The sequence below is a fragment of the Osmerus eperlanus genome, chromosome 11 (genome assembly GCF_963692335.1).
Source record: "Osmerus eperlanus chromosome 11, fOsmEpe2.1, whole genome shotgun sequence".
NCBI lineage: Eukaryota > Metazoa > Chordata > Actinopteri > Osmeriformes > Osmeridae > Osmerus > Osmerus eperlanus.
The window spans coordinates 8,455,796-8,481,081 of NC_085028.1; the positions used below are offsets into that span (position 1 = coordinate 8,455,796).

The 25,286-nt window shown below is 51.4% G+C and overlaps 1 protein-coding gene across 2 annotated transcripts; it reads left to right on the forward strand.

Annotated features, from left to right (window-relative positions):
- The first annotated feature begins 1,190 nt into the window (after positions 1-1,190).
- Positions 1,191-24,946, forward strand: sorl1 (sortilin-related receptor, L(DLR class) A repeats containing). Of its 2 annotated transcripts, none has more exons than XM_062472262.1 (48): positions 1,191-1,518; positions 4,304-4,420; positions 4,649-4,780; positions 5,947-6,108; positions 6,364-6,431; positions 6,790-6,970; positions 8,528-8,629; positions 8,742-8,911; positions 9,043-9,235; positions 9,315-9,432; positions 9,701-9,774; positions 9,921-10,009; positions 10,138-10,316; positions 10,416-10,602; positions 10,855-10,983; positions 11,456-11,541; positions 11,686-11,858; positions 12,259-12,390; positions 12,555-12,646; positions 12,753-12,999; positions 13,242-13,380; positions 13,541-13,714; positions 13,862-13,975; positions 14,327-14,449; positions 14,561-14,680; positions 14,768-14,893; positions 15,022-15,132; positions 15,222-15,353; positions 15,606-15,737; positions 15,850-15,981; positions 16,237-16,389; positions 16,962-17,126; positions 17,288-17,416; positions 17,633-17,759; positions 17,849-18,018; positions 18,119-18,231; positions 18,342-18,446; positions 18,571-18,637; positions 18,898-18,980; positions 19,241-19,328; positions 19,649-19,839; positions 20,007-20,126; positions 20,580-20,744; positions 20,978-21,152; positions 21,392-21,498; positions 21,989-22,181; positions 22,404-22,616; positions 22,912-24,946. In XM_062472262.1, the coding sequence occupies exons 1-48, from the start codon at positions 1,213-1,215 to the stop codon at positions 22,977-22,979; spliced, it is 6,672 nt and encodes a 2,223-aa protein (XP_062328246.1). In that variant the 5' UTR covers positions 1,191-1,212; the 3' UTR covers positions 22,980-24,946. The 2 variants fall into 2 exon arrangements, with proteins under 2 accessions (XP_062328246.1, XP_062328247.1); XM_062472263.1 differs by having other exon boundaries at positions 16,965-17,126.
- The last annotated feature ends 340 nt before the right edge of the window (positions 24,947-25,286 follow it).

The following is a 25,286-nucleotide window of genomic DNA, read 5'->3' on the forward strand; positions in this document are numbered from 1 at the left end:
GCTGGAGAATTGTCATGATATGGTATGTGATCAATCTTCAACGTCAGATCAGGAAGGGAAAAAAAGAAAAGAATATTACATTAAGGAAGTGGTTTCTGTTTCTTGCTCAATCCATGCAGTCCACCGTTTCCCAGTGACCAAAATGTTGTCGAAATTATAGTACAGTAGCAGACATCACGTGGATATACTAGGTCATTTGATCTAACTAGCTAACCTTGGCTGGTTTCCTGCTGAGCTCTTGTGGCATGTTTTTCTTGAGACATTTGTTATCCATACTCCTCCCTGTTGGTGAAATCAAACTCCCTGTCATAGGGCTTTCTTTAACGGTAGCAAAGACCAAGCCAGTTAGATACAGCACATACATGCAACCAGAAGAATCAGTCTTAGTTGGTTAACCGTTACAGTAGTAGTAGTTGGCCGAACATACAGTACATGCTGACAGGCGTTAGCCGTTGGCTTTAGTGTACAGTACTGTATAACAACACTGTATTGCAACAAGACAGAGGTATTACATAACGGCTAGTTTGGAGCTAAGTGCTAACTGGTACGGTAGCTAAACCGTTTGGCTAGACTGTCTTCTGATGCTGTACTGTACTGTACAGTACCAGTAGACTAGCTCTAGCTGAATGGTCAGCTGACTATCTTCCGAAAATAAGACTTGTAGGCCAACGTTTTTAGCTAACCACTTACTAACAAATCAGCTGCAGTTACTGAATCACTTTCTAGCTTGCTAAATAGCGGGATGGTCTAGCTAACCTATCTAGCTACAATTAAAAGTTTCCTGGCTTCAATAACGAATTTCACCTGGAGTACTGCGCGAGCTGTAGCCATAGCAACCAGGTGTACCAAGAAGCATATCTACTTCTTCAAACTAACACTAGAACTAGGCTACAGCTACCTATGTAAAAAGCTGACATTATTTCTAGGTTTCTAGAAGATTTTTTATTTTACTTTTTACATAAAGCAATGAATGGACTGTTGGGATTCAAAATAATAATATCTTCAAATATTTTCATTTCCAATGAGTCTACATTAACGGAAACGTAGCTATTTATGTGACAGAAAACATACGCATAGGCTAAACAGTCATTGTCAAAGAAAACAGCTTGCGGCTGGCGATGGTGGCGATTGTGACTCCACAATCGCCCTCGAAACCGCCACTCGAAGGCGCTATTCTTCCAGATACCTAGAACCGAAAATATATACACAAACATGGCGACAAGACAGACAGTGAAGATGCTGTTCCATCTACGGAGGACAATATTCTTGTTATTTATCTTCGCTCCCCGTACAATTTCCTCAACTCTTCGTCTCCATCCAGACCAGCAGTTCATGCTTCCTCATCATAAGGGATTTTCTTTGATTAACGCAAAAGAGGTATTCCTGCAGGGAATAGGCGCGGAGGCTCAACGAAGAGCAGCCCGTAATGCGAAAGAAGACGGAGCGGCCGCTGGCGCTTATCAGCATCGCAGTCGGCGGAGTGCTGTAGAATCACCCGTGCCAAAGGTGTACGGACAGGTAAAATGATTAAACTCCAAAATAAGCATATCGCTGTTCTAAACCGTTGTTTAGATAATGTGCTTTAATAGACATTTCACTTGACTTGGCTAACCTGATACCTTGCGGAACGCATCTTGCAAGCCCAGTGGCTCCATTCTTGTTGAGGTGAGGTAACGAACACATGTCAGTAATGTTCCCAGCCCCCCACAATAGTGTGTGTATATCTATTAGGCCATTGGGACGTTTTTATAGTGGCTTAGGTAAATTGGTAAACGAGCACAATGACTGCATCTGTGGAGTGGAGCTGCATCAAGGGCTCCTTGACTGCCCCAGTTCAATGACGTCATTCTCCATCTTTTGTAAACAAACCCACCTATCTTGTTTTACAAAAACGATAATAAAATACAGCACTTTCCACTCTAACAGGAGCGTGCACACTTGACAGTCAAAGTGGAATATGTTGTAATCCACATTCTCTCTTCAGACCTTGAAATAACTGAGGCAGCAGCCAGCACTGTAGTATTAAATTGAATATTAAGAGAAAGTTAAACTACACGTTCTGAGAAGTTATGTTAATCTACTAAGGTATGAAGCAATAGCTGAAGAACAAGGCTTACTTCCGTAAAATGCGTGTGTTTATGTGGATTGTGAAATCTGGGCTGTGGAGTGTGAGTGGATTCTGTCTAGTCTAGTGCTTCTGCCAGTTGATATTCACACTGAAAACAAACAGGATGGAGGAGAGGGAAGTGAAGGGGAGGAGTGGAGTGGAGAGGGGAATAAGAAGACATGGGGTCTGTTAGCATAGAGATGTGGGGTTAACTGTTAATAGAAGAAAGTGTGACAACCTACTACCTTACACATGGGTCACATGACACACTGTGACTCTCCAGTGTTATGAGTCTTGTGACTGTGTATCTAGTGTCAACATGTTAACCACACACAACAGGATGTGGCTTTGTGCTTGTGAAGGTGTTGCAAGTTGCATGTTCGTGCGTGTAGATGTGCTGAATTTCCGATGCCTGTCTTCAAGGACAGGTGTAGGACGTTCTAAATCACTTGGAGCAGAAGAGTGTTTTTGCTGCACCACTAACCCTTTGAGATCAGCCATTCACACACAAACGCACACTTTCTCTCACACTCAGCAGCGCATAAAACCTAATTACTATATGCTCAATCACAGATCCTACAGCTAAGCACTGCTGATATCCAAACTGTGCGTGCCTCTTTATTTTATATATTGAACAGTCCAGGACAATTTTGTTCAGACAAAGACAGAAATCAGAACAAGAAATGTGCATACTGTATTGGAAGATTACTATTTTAGTCTGCTAAAAGATGGCTGCTTCCTGATATGAGCTATCTGGTCTGTCTTGGGGGACAGCGTGGGCCACTCCAACCCACTCATCATTCAACCTTGAAGAGGAGCTCTCAGTGTGTGAAGGGCTGTAAAGATAACAAAGAGCAGGCAGACGCAGCAGGGCGGTAATGATGAGCATCGCCCCTCCACAGCTGCTATACATCATTCCATCACAAGTTGGTTTTCTGTAGTTAACCATCTTTCCTGTTGTTAACCATCAGTTAATCATCACAGTAGTTAACCATCACATTATTACACTTTTAACCCTAACCCTAACACATTTATCATATATATTTTTCTGTAGATATTTTGTAGTTCTTGTTTGCCTTCTGTTTCCAGATGTGAGGGTTAGGTGGATATGAAAGTGTTAGGAGGGTTAGCATATGAAGGTTAGGGTAAGGAGTTGTATAGTGAGGGTGAGGTGTGGATGTGGAAGTGTGTTGCCGGGCAGTGTGCTGGTGTGGCATAATCAGCTGGTCAATGAGCCAAGTCGTAAAGTAGCCTCCCAGCCTGGCTGGCCTCACACAGTAACACAGGCTTATTGTGCTGCGGCTCCGCCAAAAATACTCTGGTGGCTGATAGGAAATGCAAATGAGTGTGCCGGGTGCCAGTCCTGCAGGGATGAGATCATGCTGTACTCTGCCCCACTGACTGGCTGGCTGACTGGTTGACTGACTGGCTGCCATGTTGACTTGCAGGCTTGTTAACTTGCTGACTGCTGGCTGAGTTGTTGACTGTCTGTTGACAACAAGCTATCGGGTTTGTTGACTGGCTGGTTGGCTGACTGGCTTGTTGACTGGCTGGCTGGTGGGCTTTCATGCTTCACTGCTTGGTTGATTGTCTGGCTGGTCCAGAAGGACCAAGTCTCATTCAGACTCTTGGCTTTGTGCTCTCTCTCTCCTATCTGTCCCTCCCCACTCCCCCCCCCATCCCCCCCTCTCCCCCCCTCTCTCTCTCCCCATCTCCCTCTCCCTCTCCCTCTCCCTCTCTCTCTCTCTCTCTCTCTCTCTCTCTCTCTCTCTCTCTCTCTCTCTCTCTCTGTCTCACACTGTTCCTTTCTGTGATCTGAAGATCTGAAGCTTCTCTGGCTTGGTGTTAAATCATTCCTGTGCTGCTGTCATATGCTATCACAGGTTGGATAAACACTCTAGTGAGAAGGAATGCATTGGGTGTGTGTATTGTGCTTGCATCTTGGTGTATGGGGTAGAGAGAGAAGTCCGTGCATGCCCCTGGTAGTGAAAATGGCTGCTGCTAGGATATAATCAGTCAATACCATCCTGGTGACCACATAAACTGTGTGTTTTCTCTCCCTCTGCCAGGTGTGTGTGTGTCTTTAACATTACTACAAAACTCATCATATCCTTAGACTCTGGAACATAGACCTTCACTCTGCTGTGTCTGTTGTTCTGCAGTTGTTTAACAGGAGTGTATGTGTGTATTTTGCAGGCCAACCTGAACGACTCCCACAACCAGATGGTAGTCCACTGGGCTGGAGAGAAGAGCAACGTGATCGTAGCCCTGGCGCGAGACAGTGCAGGAGCCACCGGGCCCAAAACCAGTTCAGTGAGTACCGACCAGAGACACTGTTCCAGAACAAGCACACACACAGCACAGTGAGTGTGTGTGAGTTTGTGTGTGTGTGTGGTCTTTCTGAGCTTCATGTTAATCCCTCAATCTGTTACTGAACCCAAAATCTCCCTCTCTTCTCACACACACACACACACACACACTCACACACACACACACTCACACACACAAAGCTTTTTCTGACAAAGACATTACCACCCCCAGGTATACGTGTCCTATGACTATGGGAGCAGCTTCACCCTGATCTCAGACCTCTTCCAGCTGGGCGCACCAGCCCAGAAGGACAGCAAGCAGGTCATCTCCCAGTTCTACCACAGCCCCGCGGACAATAAAAGGGTAAGTCTGCGGAGTGTGTGTGTGTGTCCGGAGCTAGTGCACCGCTGGATGCAATGCGGTGTTATGCAAAACAGCTGCAGGCGGGCAGCCAATGAGTCATCATGGCCTTGGTCCCGCCCCCTGGCTATCTGCCTAGGCCCCTCCGAGGTACAGCTCTGCATCATGGGAGATGTTGTTTTTGGGCCATGGACCTGTCTAAGGTGGGCTAGGTGTATGAAATAGGCTAGGAGAGACTCTTCCTCCATCTCACTCTCTTATCGTGCATTTCTCTCAGTCTCATAGATAGAATCATGAGGCAAGGACTATAGACTATATTAGAGTATAGTTTCGCAAATATGAGAGCATCCCAGTGATCACTGCTCTTCTTCTCTCAGAGGTTCTGTCCTTGTTCTGCATGGGGGGTGTTGGGGGAAGGGGGGTGCTCTGATGGGGGGGAGGCTGTTAAACTTTTTAGATCAAAGCAGAGAGGAAGAAAAGAGAGGATAAAAACTGGAGCCTTGCATAATCGGCCTGGTTAATTAGAACAGGGAATCCAAATCTCTGGTAAGACTTAATTGAACATTAATTCCGACTGATGTTACTGTTTCATTTGCTTTTTAAGACGTTTCTCTTTTAAACGCATATTTTATGATTGATCAAAAACTGGGAAACCGAGAACTCAGTTCAATCAAAAAAGGCTAGCTTCACACCGCAAGCCTTAGTGCTCAATTCAGATATATTGGTCAGATACGGTTGTTTTAAGCTTGCTCACATATTCATTTTCATGTAGCCGATATCAGATTCCAAAATTATAAAATCAAAGCTGTCACATGCAACGGCTTGCCATTTGTTTCCTTCTGCTTTCAAACACAGACCGGTACGACACGACCGATACAACCCCTCAAGTTTTTACAGAAACCCCAAATACCTCTGAGGTCTATCACCTCACTCCCCAGACACTGACCACCTCCGTGCAGCTGGCTTCCATGTTGGTTTTCACAGAGTGGCAGTAACTCCCACCAGAGCAGAATTGGACTGAATGTCTACCTACAGTGACGTAAAAGTCCCTTGAAATCTGATTAGACTGTCAGACTAAAGTCGCATTGCAAAAAAGTCCTCTTACCCGTAACTCTCCCTTCCACCACCCCTTTCTCGTTGCCTCCCCCTCCTCCTCCCCACCCCTGCAGTACCTGTTTGCAGACACCATCAACAACTACCTTTGGAGCACGTTTGACTTCTGCCGGAGGGTGCAGGGCTTCCCGGCTCCCTTCAAGCCCTCAGACCTGCTTCTGCACAGCCGGAAACCCAACCTGGTGCTGGGTTATGATGGATCCCACCCCAACAAGCAGGTACGGCCCAGCTGCCTCTCCTGCTGCTTCTCCTGCTGCCTCTCCTGCTGCCTCTCCTGCTGCCTCTCCTGCTGCCTCTCCTGCTGCCTCTCCTGCTGCCTCAGTAGAACCGTCACTCCCAACCACCCTTACTGACACCACCTCTCCATTCACCTCCTCTCTCCCTCTCTCCCCCTTCTCCTCCTCCTCTCTTCTTTCTCTCTCCCCGTCTTCTCCCGCTCCTCACCTGTTCTCTCTCTTCTGTTTTCTGCTCAGCTGTGGAAGTCTCAGGACTTTGGCCAGACATGGATTCTGATTCAGGAGCATGTGAAGGCCTACTTCTGGTAAGTCACCCAACTCAACCTCCACCCTTGGTCGTTGCACTCCAAAGTTTTTGAATCACGTATGTGGAGAAGCTAACATAGTAGCAGCCTGATTTAATCTACTGTTGACTGTTGACTTCCTGTTTGTGTCTCACTTCCTGTATGCAAGTTGGAACTGGCCAGAGATCCGGATATGAGCAGACTGATAACTGTAGTGTTAAGATAGATTACTACCCACTGGGTTATCCAGTAGTCTATGTCGAGCAGAAATTCATCCCCTTTTCCTCTGCATGTGACCCTACTCACTCCATCTCTCCCACCACTCTATCCTCCGCTCCCTTTGTCTCGCACTACATCTCTCTCCTGCGCCCTCCCCTAGGGGCGTGGAGCCGTACGACCCCCCCACCACAGTCCTGGTCCAGAGGCACGAGCCCCAGGGGGGGTCCTCCATCCTCAGCAGCACAGACTTCTTCCAGAGCGAGCAGAACCGACGGATCATCCTGGAGCAGGTGGACAGCTTCCAGCTCCGAGACAAGTACATGTTCGCCACCACCACTAGGGTAAGACAGGCTCACACACACGCACACACATAGACACGCATACAGATAACTTACTCATACACAGACACCAACACACACAGTTAAACAAACACAGACACCCAGCCATATAGTACACATGTACACATGACCTACTCATACACAAACAAACACAAACATACTTGTAGACACACTCAGACCCACGAAGTATCGTCCACCAGTCTTGAGTGTTTTTGCTGCAAAGTCACAGACAGACTGTCAGCAGATGGTGCTGGTTTGATACCCGGTCTTCCTTCTCGGCTGTGATCACACTAGCGCTGTGATGAGCTCCGATTCCTTGTGCTGTGAGAAGCAAGCTTTTAAAGGCCCAGTTAAGCAGGTTATTACGAGGCTACTCAATGTCGACTTCCTGGACTCAGCCCATCTTGGCCAGTAGACGACTGTGTGCGCGTAGCAGGGTGTCTGTTTGTGTGTTTGTGTGTGTGTTTGTGTGTGTGTTTGGGTGTGTGCTTGGGTGTGTGTTTGCGGGTGTGTTTGCGGGTGTGTTTGTGTGTGTGTTTGGGTGTGTGTTTGGGTGTGTGTTTGCGGGTGTGTTTGTGTGTGTGTTTGTCTTGAGCCCCTTTGTGGTTTCTGCCTGTGTAAACTCTGCCTGGCCCTGAATAACCCTATGGTGTCATACAACCACCGTGAACACACACACACACATACAAACACACACATACACAAACACACACAGATACACACGTTTAAATCGGATGTGTTCACCACTCACATATGCAGTTTACAAAGCACACACACATCCAGGCATGGCTTCTAGCCCAGGCACTGCTGACATACAGTACCACAGGGCTCCGGCCAGGGAGCGAGCAGGGAGGAACTGGAGAAGAAGGAGAGCAGTGGTTGGCTGAGTCGGACTGCCAGAATGCTAGAGAGCCAGCTACAGATCTGCTCTGAGACTGTACTGTAGCAAGGAACCAGTTAAGGAACTGTTCTGATTCTGTAGCTGGGAACCAGTTAATGATCTGGTCTTATTCTGTGGCTAGGAACCTGTTAACTGATGTGATTATGTAGCTAGAGAGTCAGCCAAAGATCAAGTCTGAGCAGGGCAGACATGTAAAACGGCTGGGTGTACTCGAGGGATAACTAGAGAACAACCGGCAGTGTGTTTGTAAGAGAGTGTGTGTGTGTGTGTCCGCCCTGTGAACCTCACTGTTACCCAGGCAACAAAAAGCTAGTCAGGCACCAGGGCGCATAGGGAATGGGGGAGGGAGGGAGAGAGGGAGGAAGAGAGAGAGATATAGAAAGAGAGAGCGATAGAGAGGGAGACGGGGGAGAGTAGTAGCAGGCTATTATTTCACTTAGACCATCTGTCTTTTATTCCTGCCTGTTATCATCATGTTATTAAACTGTATTCCAGACGATTATCATCATGTTATCATGTTATTAATCTGTGTTTCAGGAAGCTGCCTATGCCTCTTAACAGCTCCTCTAAGCCTCCATGTCCTGCTGCCTTGCTTGGCACTGTTATACTATTTATTATCTGATGAATGTTAACTAACTGTGTGTATGTGTGTTTACCAGACATTGTTTGGCAGTCATGAATCTTCGTCTGTCCAGCTGTGGGTCTCCTACAACCGCCAGCCAATGAAAGCTGCCCAGTTCATGACCCGTCATCCAATCACAGTAAGTCCTTTGATACTGCAGAGTTGAGATTGGTCTGTCTGCGTTAGTCGACATTGTGAAACCGGCGTGCCATCCCAATGCACCTGACAGTCGTCCTTCTCCTCTCCTGTAGGAGTACTACATAGCAGATGCGTCTGAGGACCAGGTGTTTGTGTGTGTGAACCACCAGAACAACGTGACCCACCTGTACATCTCCGACAGCCAAGGTCTGTCCTTCTCTCTGTCCCTGGAGAACGTTCTCTACTACAGCCCTGAGGGCTCTGGCAGCAACACACTCATCAGGTAACACCCACACCCATACACACGCACACACCGACACCCATACACACGCACGCACACACAGACGCAAAACAACGTCTAGATGCCCACCACAGTGTGTTGAGTGTTTGTTCGTGTGTGTGTGTGTGTGTCAGGTACTTTGCCAGTGAGCCGTTTGCAGACCTGCACCGTGTGGAGGGTCTGAGGGGTGTGTTCATCGCCACGCTGGTCAACGGCTCTCTAAGCGAGGACAACATGCGCTCGGTCATCACCTTCGACAAGGGGGGCACCTGGGAGCTGCTGCCCCCCCCCACCTCAGACAGCCTGGGGGGTACGGTGGACTGCAAGGTAACACACACTCCCACACTTACACGCACACACTCGCTCACACACAAAGACTCACACAGCATGGTCTTGTCCCCTCCAGCTGTCCCGGGGCTGTTCCCTCCACCTGGCCCAGAGGTGGAGTCAGCTGCTCAACCTGCAGCTGCGCCGCATGCCCATCCTCAGCAAGGACTCTGCCCCAGGACTCGTAATGGCCACAGGTACTGACCTCTGCACTCACCCCTGACTTCTGGGCCCAAATTCCTACCGCCTAGCCCTAGTCTCAAGCTAAGTGCAACATTTATGACAATGTGTGTGTGAGGAGGTTTTGAGGAAGATGGGTGTTAGTCTGTGTGTGTGCGTGGGTTTGGGTGTATGTGTGAGTGAGGAGGTTGTGTGGAAGACATATTTTGTCTGCTTTGTGTGTGGAAGGTGACTATTTCTCCTGCTCCCGCTCTCCCTCTGCTTATCTCTATCTCCCTCCCTCAGGCTCTGTGGGCAGTAACCTAGCCAACAAGGCTAATGTTTATGTGTCCAGCAGTGCTGGGGCCCGCTGGAGAGAGGTCAGTATAGCATTCTTTTGGGCCGCCACCCATTGGTATACACTGGTACTCATGTTGTTGTGGACCCAGCGCTTCAGCAGGTGTGTGTGACTGTCTCTTTACTCTGACTCCACCCCCCCCCCCCCCGCCCTCCACCCCCCCTCCAGGCTCTGGCTGGCCCCCACTTCTACACATGGGGCGACCACGGGGGGCTGCTCATGGCCATCGCTCAGGGGGGGTCCACCATGAACCTCAAGTGAGTCTCACCCCCCTACCACCCACCGGAAATCCCCCCCCCCCCCCCCACTCCTCCTCCAAACCTGCTCCAGGCAGAGCTCCTGTCTGCCACTATCTTGTGTGACCCTGGTCCCCCCCCCCCTCCAGGTTCAGCACCAACGAGGGGGAGACCTGGACAGACTTCCAGTTTTCCGACAGGGAGGTGTACGTCTACCAGCTGCTGACGGAGCCCGGCGAGAAGAGCACCATCTTCACCATCTTCGGCTCCTACGCTGACCAGCACCACAGCTGGCTCATCCTGCAGGTCAATGCCAGCGATGTGCTCGGTAAGGTCGCCATGGTAACACAGCGCCACGTAGAGGGTTTGGAGGCCGACAGCGCTGTTCTGTGCTATTTGTTACATTGAGTGTGTGTGTGTGTGTCAGGTGTGCCCTGTGCTGAGGGGGACTACAAGCTGTGGTCTCCGTCAGACGAGCGTGGGAACGACTGCCTGCTGGGGAAGGAGATGGTGTACAAGCGCCGCACGCCACACGCCACCTGCTTCAACGGAGAGGACTTCGACAGGCCCGTCACCGTGACAAACTGCTCCTGCACTCGGCAGGACTACGAGTGGTAAGACTCTCACACACACACACACACACACACACACACAGAGAGTTTATTTAATGAATATGTGCGACAGCTCATGCTGATGCTAACTTGCTGTGGAGACTAACAGTCTGTTTCCTCTCCCTCTCCCGCCTTCTCACCTCCCTCCCATCTTCCCTCTCCTCGGTCCTACACACCCTCTGCCTCCTCTCCTCTCTTTCTCTTCCTTCCCTCTCTCCTCTCCTCCTTCCCTCCACCCCTCCCTCCTCCCATCAGTGACTATGGCTTCAAGCTCAGTGAGGACCTGTCCCTACAGGTGTGTGTACCTGACCCCGAGTTCTCAGGGAACCTGTACGCCCCACCTGTGCCCTGTCCTGTGGGCACCACCTACCGCCGCAGCAAGGGGTAAGAGACACATAGCGTCACACAGGGCTGCTAGCTTGTTTCTGCTAGCATAGCGATGCTAGCGTGGTTCCGCTGATAGTGGGTAAAATAATAGCGTGAGCACAGTGCAGCTAGCTTGCTAGTTTTTCAGAGCTGTAGTGTGCCCAAAGTGTTAATTATGGGATGTGGTCATGTGAAAGAGCATGTGAGAGAGCTCACAAACACTGACAAGGAACTTGTCAGTGTTTTACAGTGAAATACTTCCTTTTTCATGAAAAATGCTTGACTGGTATACAATATAATGAGGATGTAACACTAGCCTTGACTTCAGTGTTTTGCTAAGTCACATGAGTTTTGCAAGTGTGTGTGTGCAAGTAGGTGTAAATCCGGATGAGGAATCAAAGCTGACAGCAGGCAGGTTATATTGGAGAGCAGTGCCACCTAGTGGTAGTGTTAAAGACACAGCGTGATGACCAGTGTGTGTGATCCCCAGGTACAGGAAGGTGCCTGGTGACAGCTGTAGTGGAGGAGATGTGGAGACCAGGCTGGATGGAGAGATGCTACCCTGTCCTGTGGGAGGTCAGTGGATGGCCCACAGACACAAACCGCTGCACTGTGTGTGCGCGTGTCTTTATCTAAGAGTGTGTGTGTCAATAGCGCTAACAGTGTGTGTGAGTGTGTGTGTGCAGTTCTAACAGAGTGTGTGTGTGTGTTCCCCTCCAGAGAGTACTGAGTTCATCCTGTATGCGGTGAGGAACTCCATCCACCGCTACGACCTGCTGACAGGCACCGACCAGCCTCTGCCCCTGACGGGGCTGCGTGAGGCCGTGGCGCTGGACTTTGACTACGACAGGAACTGCCTGTACTGGGCCGACATCTCCCTGGATACCATACAGGTCAGCACCCTGACCCCTGGTCCCTACCCTGACCCCTATAGGTGCCAGTGTATATAACCCCCATCTCTCTGGTCCCTACCCTGACCCCTATAGGTGCCAGTGTATATAACCCCCATCTCTCTGGTCCCTACCCTGACCCCTATAGGTGCCAGTGTATATAACCCCCATCTCTCTGGTCCCTACCCTGACCCCTATAGGTGCCAGTGTATATAACCCCCATCTCTCTGGTCCCTACCCTGACCCCTATAGGTGCCAGTGTATATAACCCCCATCTCTCTGGTCCCTACCCTGACCCCTATACAGTAGATGCCAGTGTATATAACCCCCATCTCTCTGGTCCCTACCCTGACCCTTATAGATGCCAGTGTATATAACCCCCATCTCTCTCCCCTCCCTCCAGCGTCTCTGTCTGAATGGCAGCACAGGACAGGAAGTGGTCATCAGAAAGGACCTGCAGAATGTGGAAGCATTGACCTTTGACCCCATCAGCAGGCTTCTGTACTGGGTGGACGCGGGGGCACAGAAGATCGAGGTACCCCCCCCACACACACACACCCACACACACACACACACACACACACACACACACACACACACACACACACACACACACACACACACACTTACCCAGGGCAACAGGTACATGCTGCTGAGCATTGTAACTCATCTTTCTCTCTCTCTCCCCTGTGTTGTCAGGTGTCCAACCCAGATGGGGACCTGCGCCACACTCTGCTCAACTCCTCTGTCCTGGAACACCCCCGAGCCCTGGTCCTGCTGCCTGGAGAGAGGTGAGAGGCGCACACACACACGCGCACACACACACACACAGACACCCACACACAGAGGAACACAAGTGCACGCACAAAAAGGTAGTCACACTTCCCCGCTCCCCAGTCTGATGTTCTGGACGGACTGGGGCGACCACGCAGCCGGCGTGTACCGCAGCTTCATGGACGGCTCCAACGTGAGCTGCATCGTGTCGGAGGGCGTGCGCTGGCCCAACGGCATCACGGCGGACGAGCGCTGGCTGTACTGGACGGAGGCGTACGGAGACCGCATCGAGCGGGCGGACTTCAGCGGCGGCCAGCGCAGTGTGGTCATGGAGGGGCTGCCGCACCCCTACGCCATCGCCGTCTTCAAGGTGTCCTCACACACACGCACACACACACACACATCCACACCCGTTTGGTCTACATGCACACGCACACCTTATCTATGCCTGCACGTTATATTCATACACACACAGCCTATGTAAACACACCTTGTGTCTCACACACCCAATCTACACCCTCCACCCCACTGCCAACACAAAACCTAGTCTATTAACGCACACAGACTCATACAACCAGAATTATTTAGTCTGTGTGTGTGTGTGTGTCCCAGAACGACCTGTACTGGGATGACTGGTCCAGGATGGGCATCTTCAAGGCTCCCAAGGCCGGCTCCCAGAGCAATGAGCTGATAGTGGGCCGTCTGACCGGGGTCATGGACCTGAAGATCTTCTACAAGGGCAAGGCCCGAGGTGAGAGGGAGGGGAGGGTGTCGGTGGGGGGGGGGGGGGGGGGTATGTTGAAGGTTGTCATTGACACTGGTTTGAGATAACCAGTGTTAATGATTCGAGTGATGACACGCGTCAATCCTTTTTGCTCCCTGCCCACCTGCTTCCCCGCCCCCCCCCTCAGGACATAATGCGTGTGTGGACCTGCCCTGCAGCCTCCTCTGCCTCCCCCAGCCTGGGCACCGCCACACCTGTGTCTGCCCCGACGGAGTCCCCTCCACCCCCCTGCCCAGCGGCCAGCTGCGGTGCCAGTGCCCCCCCAACTACCAGCTGGTCAACAACACCTGCGTCAAGACTGGTGAGAGACACACACACGTGGACACACACACAGATGTTGACAAACATACAGCACAAAGACACTTCTTGCTCCCGGCAAACTCACCTAGACTCACACTCCTGTGTCCGGTGCTTCCTGTTTGGTCTGCCCTCCCCGTTGTCCAATCAGAGCACAGCTGCCAGCCTAACCAATACCAGTGCTCCAACGGCCGCTGCATCAGCAGCATCTGGAAGTGTGACAGCGACAACGACTGCGGAGACATGAGCGACGAGCTGGAGTGTCGTGAGTACAATGTGCACCGTCGCCATGTCAACGTCCTTGACCTCCGTCCCAACAATCTTTCTATGGGTCTCTCTAACCCCCCCCCCCCCCCACTGTGACTGCCTTTCTCCAACCTCTCTCTCTCTCTCTCTCTCTCTCTCTCTCTCTCTCTCTCTCTCTCTCTCTCTCTCTCTCTCTCTCTCTCTGTCTCTCTCTCTCTCTGTCTCTCTCTCTCTGTCTCTCTCTCTCTCTGTCTCTCTCTCTCTCTCTCTCTGTCTCTCTCTCTCTGTCTCTCTCTCTCTCTGTCTCTCTCTCTGTCTCTGTCTCTCTCTCTCTCTCTCTCTCTCCCTCTGTTACCTCTGCCTCCTCCAGCCACCACCACCTGTGACCCGTCCATCCAGTTCCGCTGTGTGGCCTCGGGCTCCTGCATCCCCCTGGCATTCAAATGTGACCACGAGGACGACTGTGGTGACAACAGTGACGAGGAGCACTGTGGTGAGATGGCTGTGTGTGTGCATGTGTGCGTGCGTGTGCATATTCATGTTCTCAAATCAACTTGTGTGTGCATATGTCTCATGCGTGTGTGTGTATGTGTGTGTGTGTCAGATAGCCACCAGTGCGGCCCAGGAGAGTTCACGTGTGACCGGGGCGTCTGCATCCGGGAGGCTTGGCGTTGTGATGGAGACAACGACTGCAGGGACTGGTCAGATGAGGCCAACTGTACAGGTGAGCTGACTAACCGTGCCCACCTGCTCCCACAGGACCATCGTGTGAGTGTGTGTGTGTTCATGGCTCCCTGCCCTCTCCCCCCAGTGGGGCACCACACGTGCGAGGCCAGCAGCTTCCAGTGCCACACAGGTCACTGCATCCCTCAGCGCTGGGTGTGTGACGGAGATGACGACTGCCAGGACGGCTCCGACGAGGAGAGCGTGCACTGTGGTAGGAACCTACACACACACACACTTTCTCAGACACAATATCAAACCACGTCATCAAAAAAGAACCTGTGTCAGTATCCAATAACTAATTGTTCTCACAGGAAGTGTGTGTGTGTGTTGTGTTGATAGAGGGCAAACACTGTAATGGCTTCCTGTGCTCCAACGATACCTGTCTACCTGCCAGCGCCCACTGCAACGGCGTCCAGGACTGCCCAGGGGGCGCCGACGAGCAGCACTGTGGTGAGCAGCGGCCGGACGAGCAGGAAATCAGCAGTCTGTCATGCCGTGATGCTGTCCCCTGTGTAACAGTGTTGCCCCTTCCTCCACAGACCCCCTGTGCACTCGTTACATGGAGTTTGTGTGTCAGAACCGGGCCCAGTGTCTGTTCCAGTCCCTGGTGTGTGACGGGATCAGACACTGCGAGGACGGCTCAGACGAAGACCCGGGTTACGCCGGATGTGGTGGGTCACGCACACGCACTCTCACCCCCCACACACACACACTCAGTCACGCACACGCACTCTCACCCCCCACACACACACACTCAGTCACGCACACGCACTCTCACCCCCCACACACACACACTCAGTCACGCACACGCACTCTCACCCCCACACACTCAGTCACGCACACGCACTCTCACCCCCCACACACACACACTCAGTCACGCACATCCACGCAGCTCCTGATCAGTCTGTGTTCTTGTTTGCCAGCCGCGCCCTCCGAGTTTGGGAAGGTGTGTGACGCGTACATGTTCCAGTGCTCCAACGGAGTGTGTGTGAGTCTCCGCTGGAAGTGTGACGGCACGGACGACTGTGGAGACTACTCTGACGAAGCCAACTGTGGTGGGTTCCCAGAAACACGTACACACACAGACACACACATATACACGCCCACAGACACACACACACATAGACACCCACTGAGCTGTGTCCTGTGTGTGGCCCTGGGTTCCAGACTCCCCTACAGGGCTGCCGGGCTGCATGAGCTCTCAGTATGAGTGTGCTAACGGACGCTGTGTCCCCAACTGGTGGAAATGTGACGGGGAGAACGACTGTGGAGACTGGTCTGATGAAGCCCACTGCACAGGTAGGACTCCCTCTGCCTCTCTCTCTCTCTCTCTCTCTCTCTCTCTCTCTCTCTCTCTCTCTCTCTCTCTCTCTCTCTCTCTCTCTCTCTCTCTCTCTCTCTCTCTCTCTCTGCCTCTCTCTCTCTCTCTCTCTCTCTCTCTCCCTCTTTATCTCTTTACCTCTCTACCTGTCTCTCCTTTCTCAATTTCCGCCTATCACTCTCTCTTTCTTCTCTCTTTTGTCTTTATTGAGAGTCTCCTCCCTCACCCCCCAGGAGAGGAGATCCCCCAGACCCCCGACCCCCGCCCCTCCTCCTGCGCCCCCAACAGGTTCCACTGTGGCTCCGGCGCCTGCATCATCAACACGTGGGTGTGCGATGGCTACGCAGACTGCCCTGATGGCAGTGATGAGCTGGGCTGCCCTACAGGTGAGATAGTTAACTGCCCTACAGGTGAGATAGTTAACTGCCCAACAGGTGAGATAGTTAACTGCCCTACAGGTGAGATAGTTAACTGCCCTATAGGTGAGATAGTTAACTGCTCTACAGGTGAGATAGTTAACTGCCCTACAGGTGAGATAGTTAACTGCCCAACAGGTGAGATAGTTAACTGCCCTACAGGTGAGATAGTTAACTGCCCTACAGGTGAGATAGTTAACTGCCCTACAGGTGAGATAGTTAACTGCTCTACAGGTGAGATAGTTAACTGCTCTACAGGTGAGATAGTTAACTGCCCTACAGGTGAGATAGTTAACTGCCCTACAGGTGAGATAGTTAACTGCTCTACAGGTGAGATAGTTAACTGCCCTACAGGTGAGATAGTTAACTGCCCTACAGGTGAGATAGTTAACTGCCCTACAGGTGAGATAGTTAACTGCCCAACAGGTGAGATAGTTAACTGCCCAACAGGTGAGAGAGCTTCCCTACAGGCTTCCCTAGTGTGTGATGGCTGGGTAGCTCTGTATTATGAAATGTACTTCTTGTTTGTGTTTCCATGGCAGCAGCCAAGGGCACAGTGCCTGCAGCCTCCACCCAAGCCCCGCCCCAACCAGGGCGCTGCAGCCAGGGCCAGTTCCTCTGCCTCAGACCCCCCCACTGCATCCCCGACTGGCAGCGATGCGATGGACACCCCCACTGCCAGGACGGCTCAGACGAGGCCCACTGTCGTACGTCTCTTCTTCTTTGTATCTCTCGTCCTCTCTCTCTGTCTCTCCCTCTCTCTGTCTCTCTCTCTCTCTGCTTCATTCTCTTGTAGCTGGCTGTTGAACTGTGACCCCCTCCTGCTCATACCTGGATGTTGACCTTTTTAACCCCTCCTCCCGTATAGCGACGCGAGGGCCACTGTGGTGCGTGAACGGGACTCGCTGTGCGGACGGCGAGGCGTGTGTGCTGGAGAGCGAGCGCTGTGATGGCTTCATGGACTGCTCTGACCACAGTGACGAGGACAACTGCAGCGGTGAGTCTGCTGATCCAGAGATCTGAGCTGCTACGGACGTCACATGGGGTGCCCTTGGTTTTTACCCCTTGGCATACCTGTGGCGATGCACTTCCAGGTTTTGCTATTTCTAAACCAGCACAGAAATGAGGGCCACGGTGGGCTACTGTACTCCACTCGACAATTCTACAATGACACACTAGCGCAGTGTGGTAATTGTTCCATGCTCTGTTCCAGCCGACTCCCTGGTCTATAAGATTCAGAACCTGCAGTGGACGGCAGACTTCTCTGGTGACGTCACTCTGACCTGGTCACGCCCCAAAAACCTCCCGCCCGCCTCCTGCTACTTCCTCATCTACTTCAGGTGGGTCTGGAGTCTTCCATCTCCCCCGGCACCGAGGGGGACAAACTGAACTGGAGTTCATGGTTTGATACTCTGTTTGTGTGTGTCAGGCTGGTGGGGATCCAGCAGTGGACCATCATGGACACCCACAGCAACAAGAGCAGCGCCCGGCTCAGTCTCCTGAAGCCGGACAGCAGCTACCAGGTGAAGGTTCTGACCCAGTGCCTCAACAAGCTGCACAAGACCAACGAGGTGCTCACACTCAGGACGCCTGAGGGACGTGAGTACACACACACACACACACACACACACACGCACACTCAAGCACACACGTGCACAGAAACCCCAACCCTGATTGGCTGTTCTGTGGTTTGTGTTAGTGCCAGACCCGCCTAGAAACCTGCAGCTGTCATGTGACAGGGGGGAGGAGGGGAGTGTGCTGGTGTCCTGGAGCCCCCCAGACAAGACCCACGGACTGCTGAGGGAGTACATCGTATGTCTCTGACCCCCCCCCCCCCACACACACACACACACACACACACACCTATATACACGGTAGCTACACTTGCATGACCTGGTTCACTGACTGTGTGTGTGTGTCAGGTGGAGTACAGTGATAGGAGCAGTGTGGAGTGGTCATCTCTCAGAAGCACCACCGCCACTGTTGAAGTCAAGAACCTGCAGTCCAACACACTTTACAGCTTCAGGGTGAGACACACTGTGTGTGTGTGTGTTTGTGTGTGTGTGTGTGTGTGTGTGTGGTGTTTGTGTGGGTGGTGTTTGTGTATGTTTGTGTGTGCGTGTAGCCTACTATACTCTTAATTGTGTGCAGGTGTCAGCCGTGACCAGTCGAGGAGTAGGAAACTGGTCCGAGGTCAAGTCCATCACTCCTCAGAAAGGTAAAAACCACAACAAGGCCAACATTACCCAGCTAATAATGACTAACCGTACCCGCAGAGCTGGAGTGACCTTCTGTTAGTCATAGGAATGTACTGTTGTGTGTCGTCACTGGGCGTGTTGCAAATGCACTCTCTCTCTCCTTCTCTCCTTCTCTCTTTCTCTCCCTCTCCCTCTCTCTTTCTCTCCCTCTCCCTCTCTCTCTCTCTCTCTCTCTCTCTCTCTCTCTCTCTCTCTCTCTCTCTCTCTCTCTCTCTCTCAGCCCTCCCTCCTCCCTCTGTCATTGCTGACAGCATCACTAATGACTCCATGAGCTTCTCCTTCAGCTTCAACTCTGAGCACAAGGTTAGTACTGTAGGACCACAGACACTCCACACACACTCCACACACACACCACATATATCACTGAAACACCGCACACACACCGCACACTCCACACACACAATTACAATTCCTTAAGTCCTGCTTTATCCCTTGCAGTGTATTGTATGGTCCATGTTTGTGCTGTGTGTGTAACATGTTTGACATATGTGTAACATGTGCTCCATGTGTGCCAAGTGTATAACACGTGTTCCGTGTGTGTAACGTGTGGAACCCTTTTCCAGGTGAAGCAGTACATGGTGGTTCTCTCCTGGGAGTTCGACGCTCACGTGAAGGAGAGCAGGAACTTCACAGTGATCTCTGTACTGAGAGGTATGGAGAGGGGGGTGACAGGGGGGATGGTGGGAGAAAGGAGAGGTGGAGGGATGGAGGGAGAGAGGGAGGAGAGGGGAATGGGTAGGAGAGAAGTGTGGAGAGCGGCAAGGAGGGACAGCGAGAAGGGGAGAGGGATGCAGAGGGAGACAGGAGGGTTGAAGAGAGGAGTGAGAATGAGAGAGGGATGGGGAAGGGAAGAGGCAAGGAGAGAGGGGTGGGGGGGGGTCACGTGACTGTTCAGATCAGGACGATGACGACCATGCATAGAAGGACGCCAAGATGGCGATGTCATGCTAACCACAAGTGTCTCTGCCCAGCGGGGAGCCTGGCACCGGGGACCGTGTACGAGGTGGCAGTGTGGGCGCACACCAGCGTGGGCGACAGCCCCACAGCTCTGTCCATGCAGCAGACCCTGGGGCCCCGCCCGGAGCCCCCGCTCCTCAAGGCCCGCGCCCTCAACCAGACCTCTGCAGACTGCAGCTGGAGCACCACAGGCCCCCCTGCACAGGTACACACACACACACATACATGTAGGTACACACACACGCGTACGGTACACATCACAGACATGCTCAGACACACTCGTACACGCACGCACACACACAGGTACACACGCATACAGATACAGCACACACTCAGACACACTCGTATAACACTGCCCGTATCTGTGTCCAGGTGTATGGTGTGTTCTTTGCCACCTCCTTCCTGGACCTGTATCGGAGACCACATTGTGTGAACACGTCTGCCTCCAGCATCACCTTGACTGTGGGCGGCAACGAGCAGTACCTCTTCCTGGTAGGATCCTCCTTCATCATCCTCATCCCCATCACCATCCCCATCCTCATCCCCATCCTCATCCCCATCCTCATCCCCATCATCATCCCCATCCTCATCCCCATCATCATCCCCATCCTCATCCCCATCATCATCCCCATCCTCATCCCCATCATCATCCCCATCCTCATCCCCATCATCATCCCCATCCTCATCCCCATCATCATCCCCATCATCATCCCCATCATCATCCCCATCCTCATTCCCATCATCATCCCATCATCATCCTCATCCCCATCATCATCCCATCATCATCCTCATCCCCATCATCATCCCGATCATCATCCCCATCATCAGAGTCCTTCTCCTAACTCAAGAACCTTAACTGTCTGTGTATGTGTCTGCATGCATGCGTGCGTGTGTCCGTGTGTGGTTGTGTGTGTGTGTCTGTCGGGGTGTGTGTTTGTGTGTCAGGTGCGGGCTGTGGCCCCCTACCTGGGCCCCCCCTCAGACTCGGTGGTGGTGCGGATGATCCCCAGCGAGCGCCTGCCCCCCAGGAACCTCCACAGGGTCCATGTGGAGCAGACCCAGGCCCTGCTCAAATGGCAACCCCCCTACGACTCCCCTAGCACCCCTCTGGTACACTCTCTCTCTCTCTCTCTCTCTCTCTCTCTTTCTCTCTCTCTCTCTCTCTCTCTCTCTCTCTATCTCTCTCTCTTTCTCTCTCTCTCTCTCTCTCTCTCTCTCTATCTCTCTCTCTCTCTCTCTCACACACACACACACACACACACACATTGATGTTGGTACACACACATGACCCACTCACACTCTAGTTACTGTCTCTCACTGTGTGTGTGTGTGTGTGTGTGTAGACATATGCGATCAGTGTGAGGGACACCATCCGTAAGACAGAGCACAGCTACAAGCTGGAGACCAAGAATAACTCGGTGGAGTACAGGCTGGCAGGCCTGGAGCCTGGAGGACGCTACAGCGTCACCGTCAGGCTCAGGAACATGAGCAAGGAGGCCAGCTACACTCTCAACACAGGTACACACACTCTCAACACAGGTACACACACTCTCAACACAGGTACACACACTCTCAACACAGGTACACACACTCTCAACACAGGGTACACACACTCTCAACACAGGTACACACACAATCAACACTCTCAACACAGGTACACACACACTCAACACAGGTACAAACACAGACTCAACACACAAAGTATAGCCATATAAATAATAATAATTTTTAATTGACAATATTCTATGTGTGTCTAGTACCTCTGCCTCCCCCTGAGGCTCTGAAGATTCTGACAGAGAAGGACCACGCGTTCCTGTTCTGGAAGAGTCTGGCGGTCAGGGAGAAGGGCTTCAACGACAGCAGGGTGAGTCCCCTCTCAGCTGCCCCCACAGGCGTATCAAACACACCCAGGGTCAGCAGCACACATCAGGATATGATCAAATAGTCCAGCTGTCACCCATGCATGTGTTCAACAGTCTGCGTGTGTGTGTTGCACTGTAGTCTGTAGTCTGTAGCTGGGATGTGCTTACTCTAACAGACTGACTGGATGCTAGAGGGAGGGCTTGGCTCCAGGTAGGTCAAACCTTCTAGGAACTAAGGCCAGGTTTCCAGTTTCTGTCTGGCTTAACGAGCATCTTGAGTTGGATTCCTTCTTCCGAAGCCCACAGGCACAGTGACTTTGCACTGTGCCTGGTAAATACACACCATTCCTTGACTCTGACCACTGAAATATTGTTATGCCTATGCGCTTCTGATCCTGCTGTACTTTTGACATCCACAATTTGTTATGTTGCTTCGGATTAAAGCGTCTGCTAAATGAGCAAAATGGAAATGGAACGTGTGTGTCTCTGCAGGGCTATGAGGTGCACGTGTACGACAGTGTGACCAACTCCAACACGTGTCTGGGGAACACCACAGAGACATACTTCCGTATCGGCAGCCTGCAGGCGGGACACAACTACACCTTCTCCGTCCAGGCCCGCTGTCTGCTGGCTGGCCAGCTGTGTGGGGAGCCAGCCCTGCTCCTGTATGACCAGCTGGGCTCAGGTCAGCCAGACACACATGGATAGACATATATATACAATGGATATATACACACACAGGTGCACAAACACATATATATATGCTGTAACATTTTAAGTCGCTCTGGATAAGAGCGTCTGCTAAATGACTAAATGTGTAAATGTAAGTTAGACACCATAGGGGTGACACAGAACAGCATTGGATGTTCAGCCAGTCAGGATGCTGTGTTTGACCCCTCCCTTCCAGGTCCCAGCGAGGCGTCCCACAGCACGGCCAGGTCAGGTGACATGGCGGCGGTGGTGGTGCCCGTGCTGTTCCTGCTGCTGCTGGCGCTGTGCGGCGGCATGGTGGCGCTCTACCTGCGACACCGGCGCCTCACCAACAGCTTCACCGCCTTCGCCAACAGCCACTACAACTCACGCCTCGGGGCCGCCATCTTCTCCTCTGGGGACGAGCTGGGTGAGACACACACACACCTGGCTCACACACACACACACACCTGGCTCACTCACACACACACACACACCTGGCTCACTCACACACACCTGGCTCACACACACACACACACACACCTGGCTCACACACACACACCTGGCTCACACACGGAAACATGTACGTTGATCTGCATACTGTCGTCTGAAGCTTAACTCTCCATCTCTCTTCTCTCCCTCCTCTTCACTTCTTCTCACTTCCTCTTCCCTCCACTCCCTCCTTTCTTCCCTCTCTTCTCTCTCACCCCCTCTTCCTCTCCCAGGGGATGATGATGAAGATGCTCCGATGATCAGTGGCTTCTCAGATGACGTTCCCATGGTGATTGCATAGCGCTCCACCCCCCCATCCCTCCCACCTCCACCCCCCCACCCCCTACACACCTCCCTCCACCCTGACCAGAGTTAGAGGGCGCTCCTTGACTGTCAACCAAACGTGTGCGGGTTTCAGGAACACAGGACGACAAGTGAAAGAAGATGAAAATGAAAGAGATATTTTTTGAAAATACGATGCACTTTTTTTGGATGCGCAATAACTTATTTTTTTATATATAATATATCTATATATATATATATGGGTCAATATGGACTACGCTGGGAGGGGCGGAGTTCAAAGCAGGAAGTGATTCAGGCGTTAGGGGAGGAGCTTTGCCGTGTGTCCCGCCTGGCTGGGTCATCACTTCAAGCCAAAATAAGAACCTGCCAACTGGAACGTCACCTAGCAACTGGAGCATTCAACGGGGGGAAACATTATCTGTATCCATACACACAAAGTATGAGAACATTGTACACGGTGAAGTGATGATGTCATTTTCCACAAACTAAACAAACGCAGTTTAGTCCATTCAGTCAGGTCAGTCTGATAGTAAAAGTAGCTACCTGAACAGGTACAGCCTCTTGCAGAGAGAGAGGAGGGTGACGAGGGTTGTTGTCGTCGTCATGGTTTTCTGTTTGTCTGTCTGTGTATGTCTGCCTGTTTGTCTGCACGTATCAGATCACTCCAGCTATTGTTGAACACATTGTGATCCTTGTAACTGTTTAATTTTAAACTACTGGCACACCAGAGGGGTGGGTTCTTACTATAGGACCATGTAGGACCATGCAGTACTAGGTAGTACTATGCAGTACCATGTAGTAACATGCAGTACTAGGCAGTACTTGTTGTATGCAGTGCAAGGTAATACCATGCAGTGCTAGGTAGTACTATTCAGTACTATATGACATGCACTATGTCATGTTGAAACGTCATGTTGAGATTTTTCAAGAGCCATGTTTCTTTATGTAATTCATTGCTTTTATTTTTATTTAGATGAATGTATTTTCTATATCTGTGATTCTGAGGCTTTGATAATGTGGAAGCAGCCCAGACACCAGTGGTCTCTGAGCCCTGGGCCTGGACAGCCTCCCTTCTGGAGGCTTCAGCTCCAACCCTAATCTAGCACACCTGATTCTAATAATTACCCGGTTGACGTGTTGAATCATGTTGGGTACAACTGGGCTTGTAGTAAAGACGTACATGGCGGCAGCTGTCCGGGAGCAGGTTTAGAGAGCCTTGTCGCCGGCGTGCTGTTGTCCTAGCCGTGCTCCGGCCCAGCTGTGCCCCGGCGCATGCCGTCCTCAGTGGTGAAGTCCCGTCATTCTGTTTACCACATATGCCTTATTAAACCACTCTGGACCTTGCTGTAGGATGAAACACACGTGCATGCACAAACACTCTCACACACACACGAACACGCATGCATGCAATACAGGCACTACCAGATGTGCACACTCACACACACAACACAGTATACGTTACAAATACACTCACGGTACACAGTGTCCATACACATCATTGTAGACACTTAAGGAGAGAGAGAGAGAGAGAGAGGGAGAGAGAGGGGGGGTGATGGAGAGGAGGTGTGGGAAGAGATGCAGGGTGGAAGTGATAAACAGAGAAGAGAAGACATACTTCTATTTAGTGTAAAGTCCCTAATGCTGAACAGACCAGCTCTGTACAGCAGACACATGCCCACATGACTTTCTCCCTGTCAAGTTTTAACACTTGTCTTGTACAAAATATGATTACTGGGTATTGTGTGACGGTTTTTCCCCTGGTGTCTAATTGTCAATGAATTAATTTGTTGTAAGATAGTATGCTTAAAAATGTTTTTTTGCACAAATAATGTGTAAATGATGAAACTGTTACACATGGTCATACTTGGAGATATTCTTGCTTGCTGATGGAGGGTATGTTGGGTGTGACAGGTACTGAAGCTTGGTTTGAGGTGTTATGCTGAAATAAACTGTCTGAAAATGTGACACTGCCTCGAGTACTACCTGCCTTCAATCTCTCTTTCAGTTACTCTCCTGGTCCTGCCTCTCAGTCTCCTCTCCACTGCTCCTTCTCCCCTGCTCTGAATCTTTAATCAATGTAGTTCAGCTGGGCAGACTGGTAGCTGCTGATTCCTGCCACTAGGGGGACCCTGTGTTCCAGTCCAGCCAAACATCCCTTGTTTCCTAGAAGGTATTGATTTATTTATTTGAAATATAAACAGTGATGCTGATGTTATTCATATAAGTTTACTCATCCAAAGAGAGGAGAGGGAGGGAGAGCGGGAGGGTTGTCAGGAGGACTGACTGAGACGGCAATATGACAGTC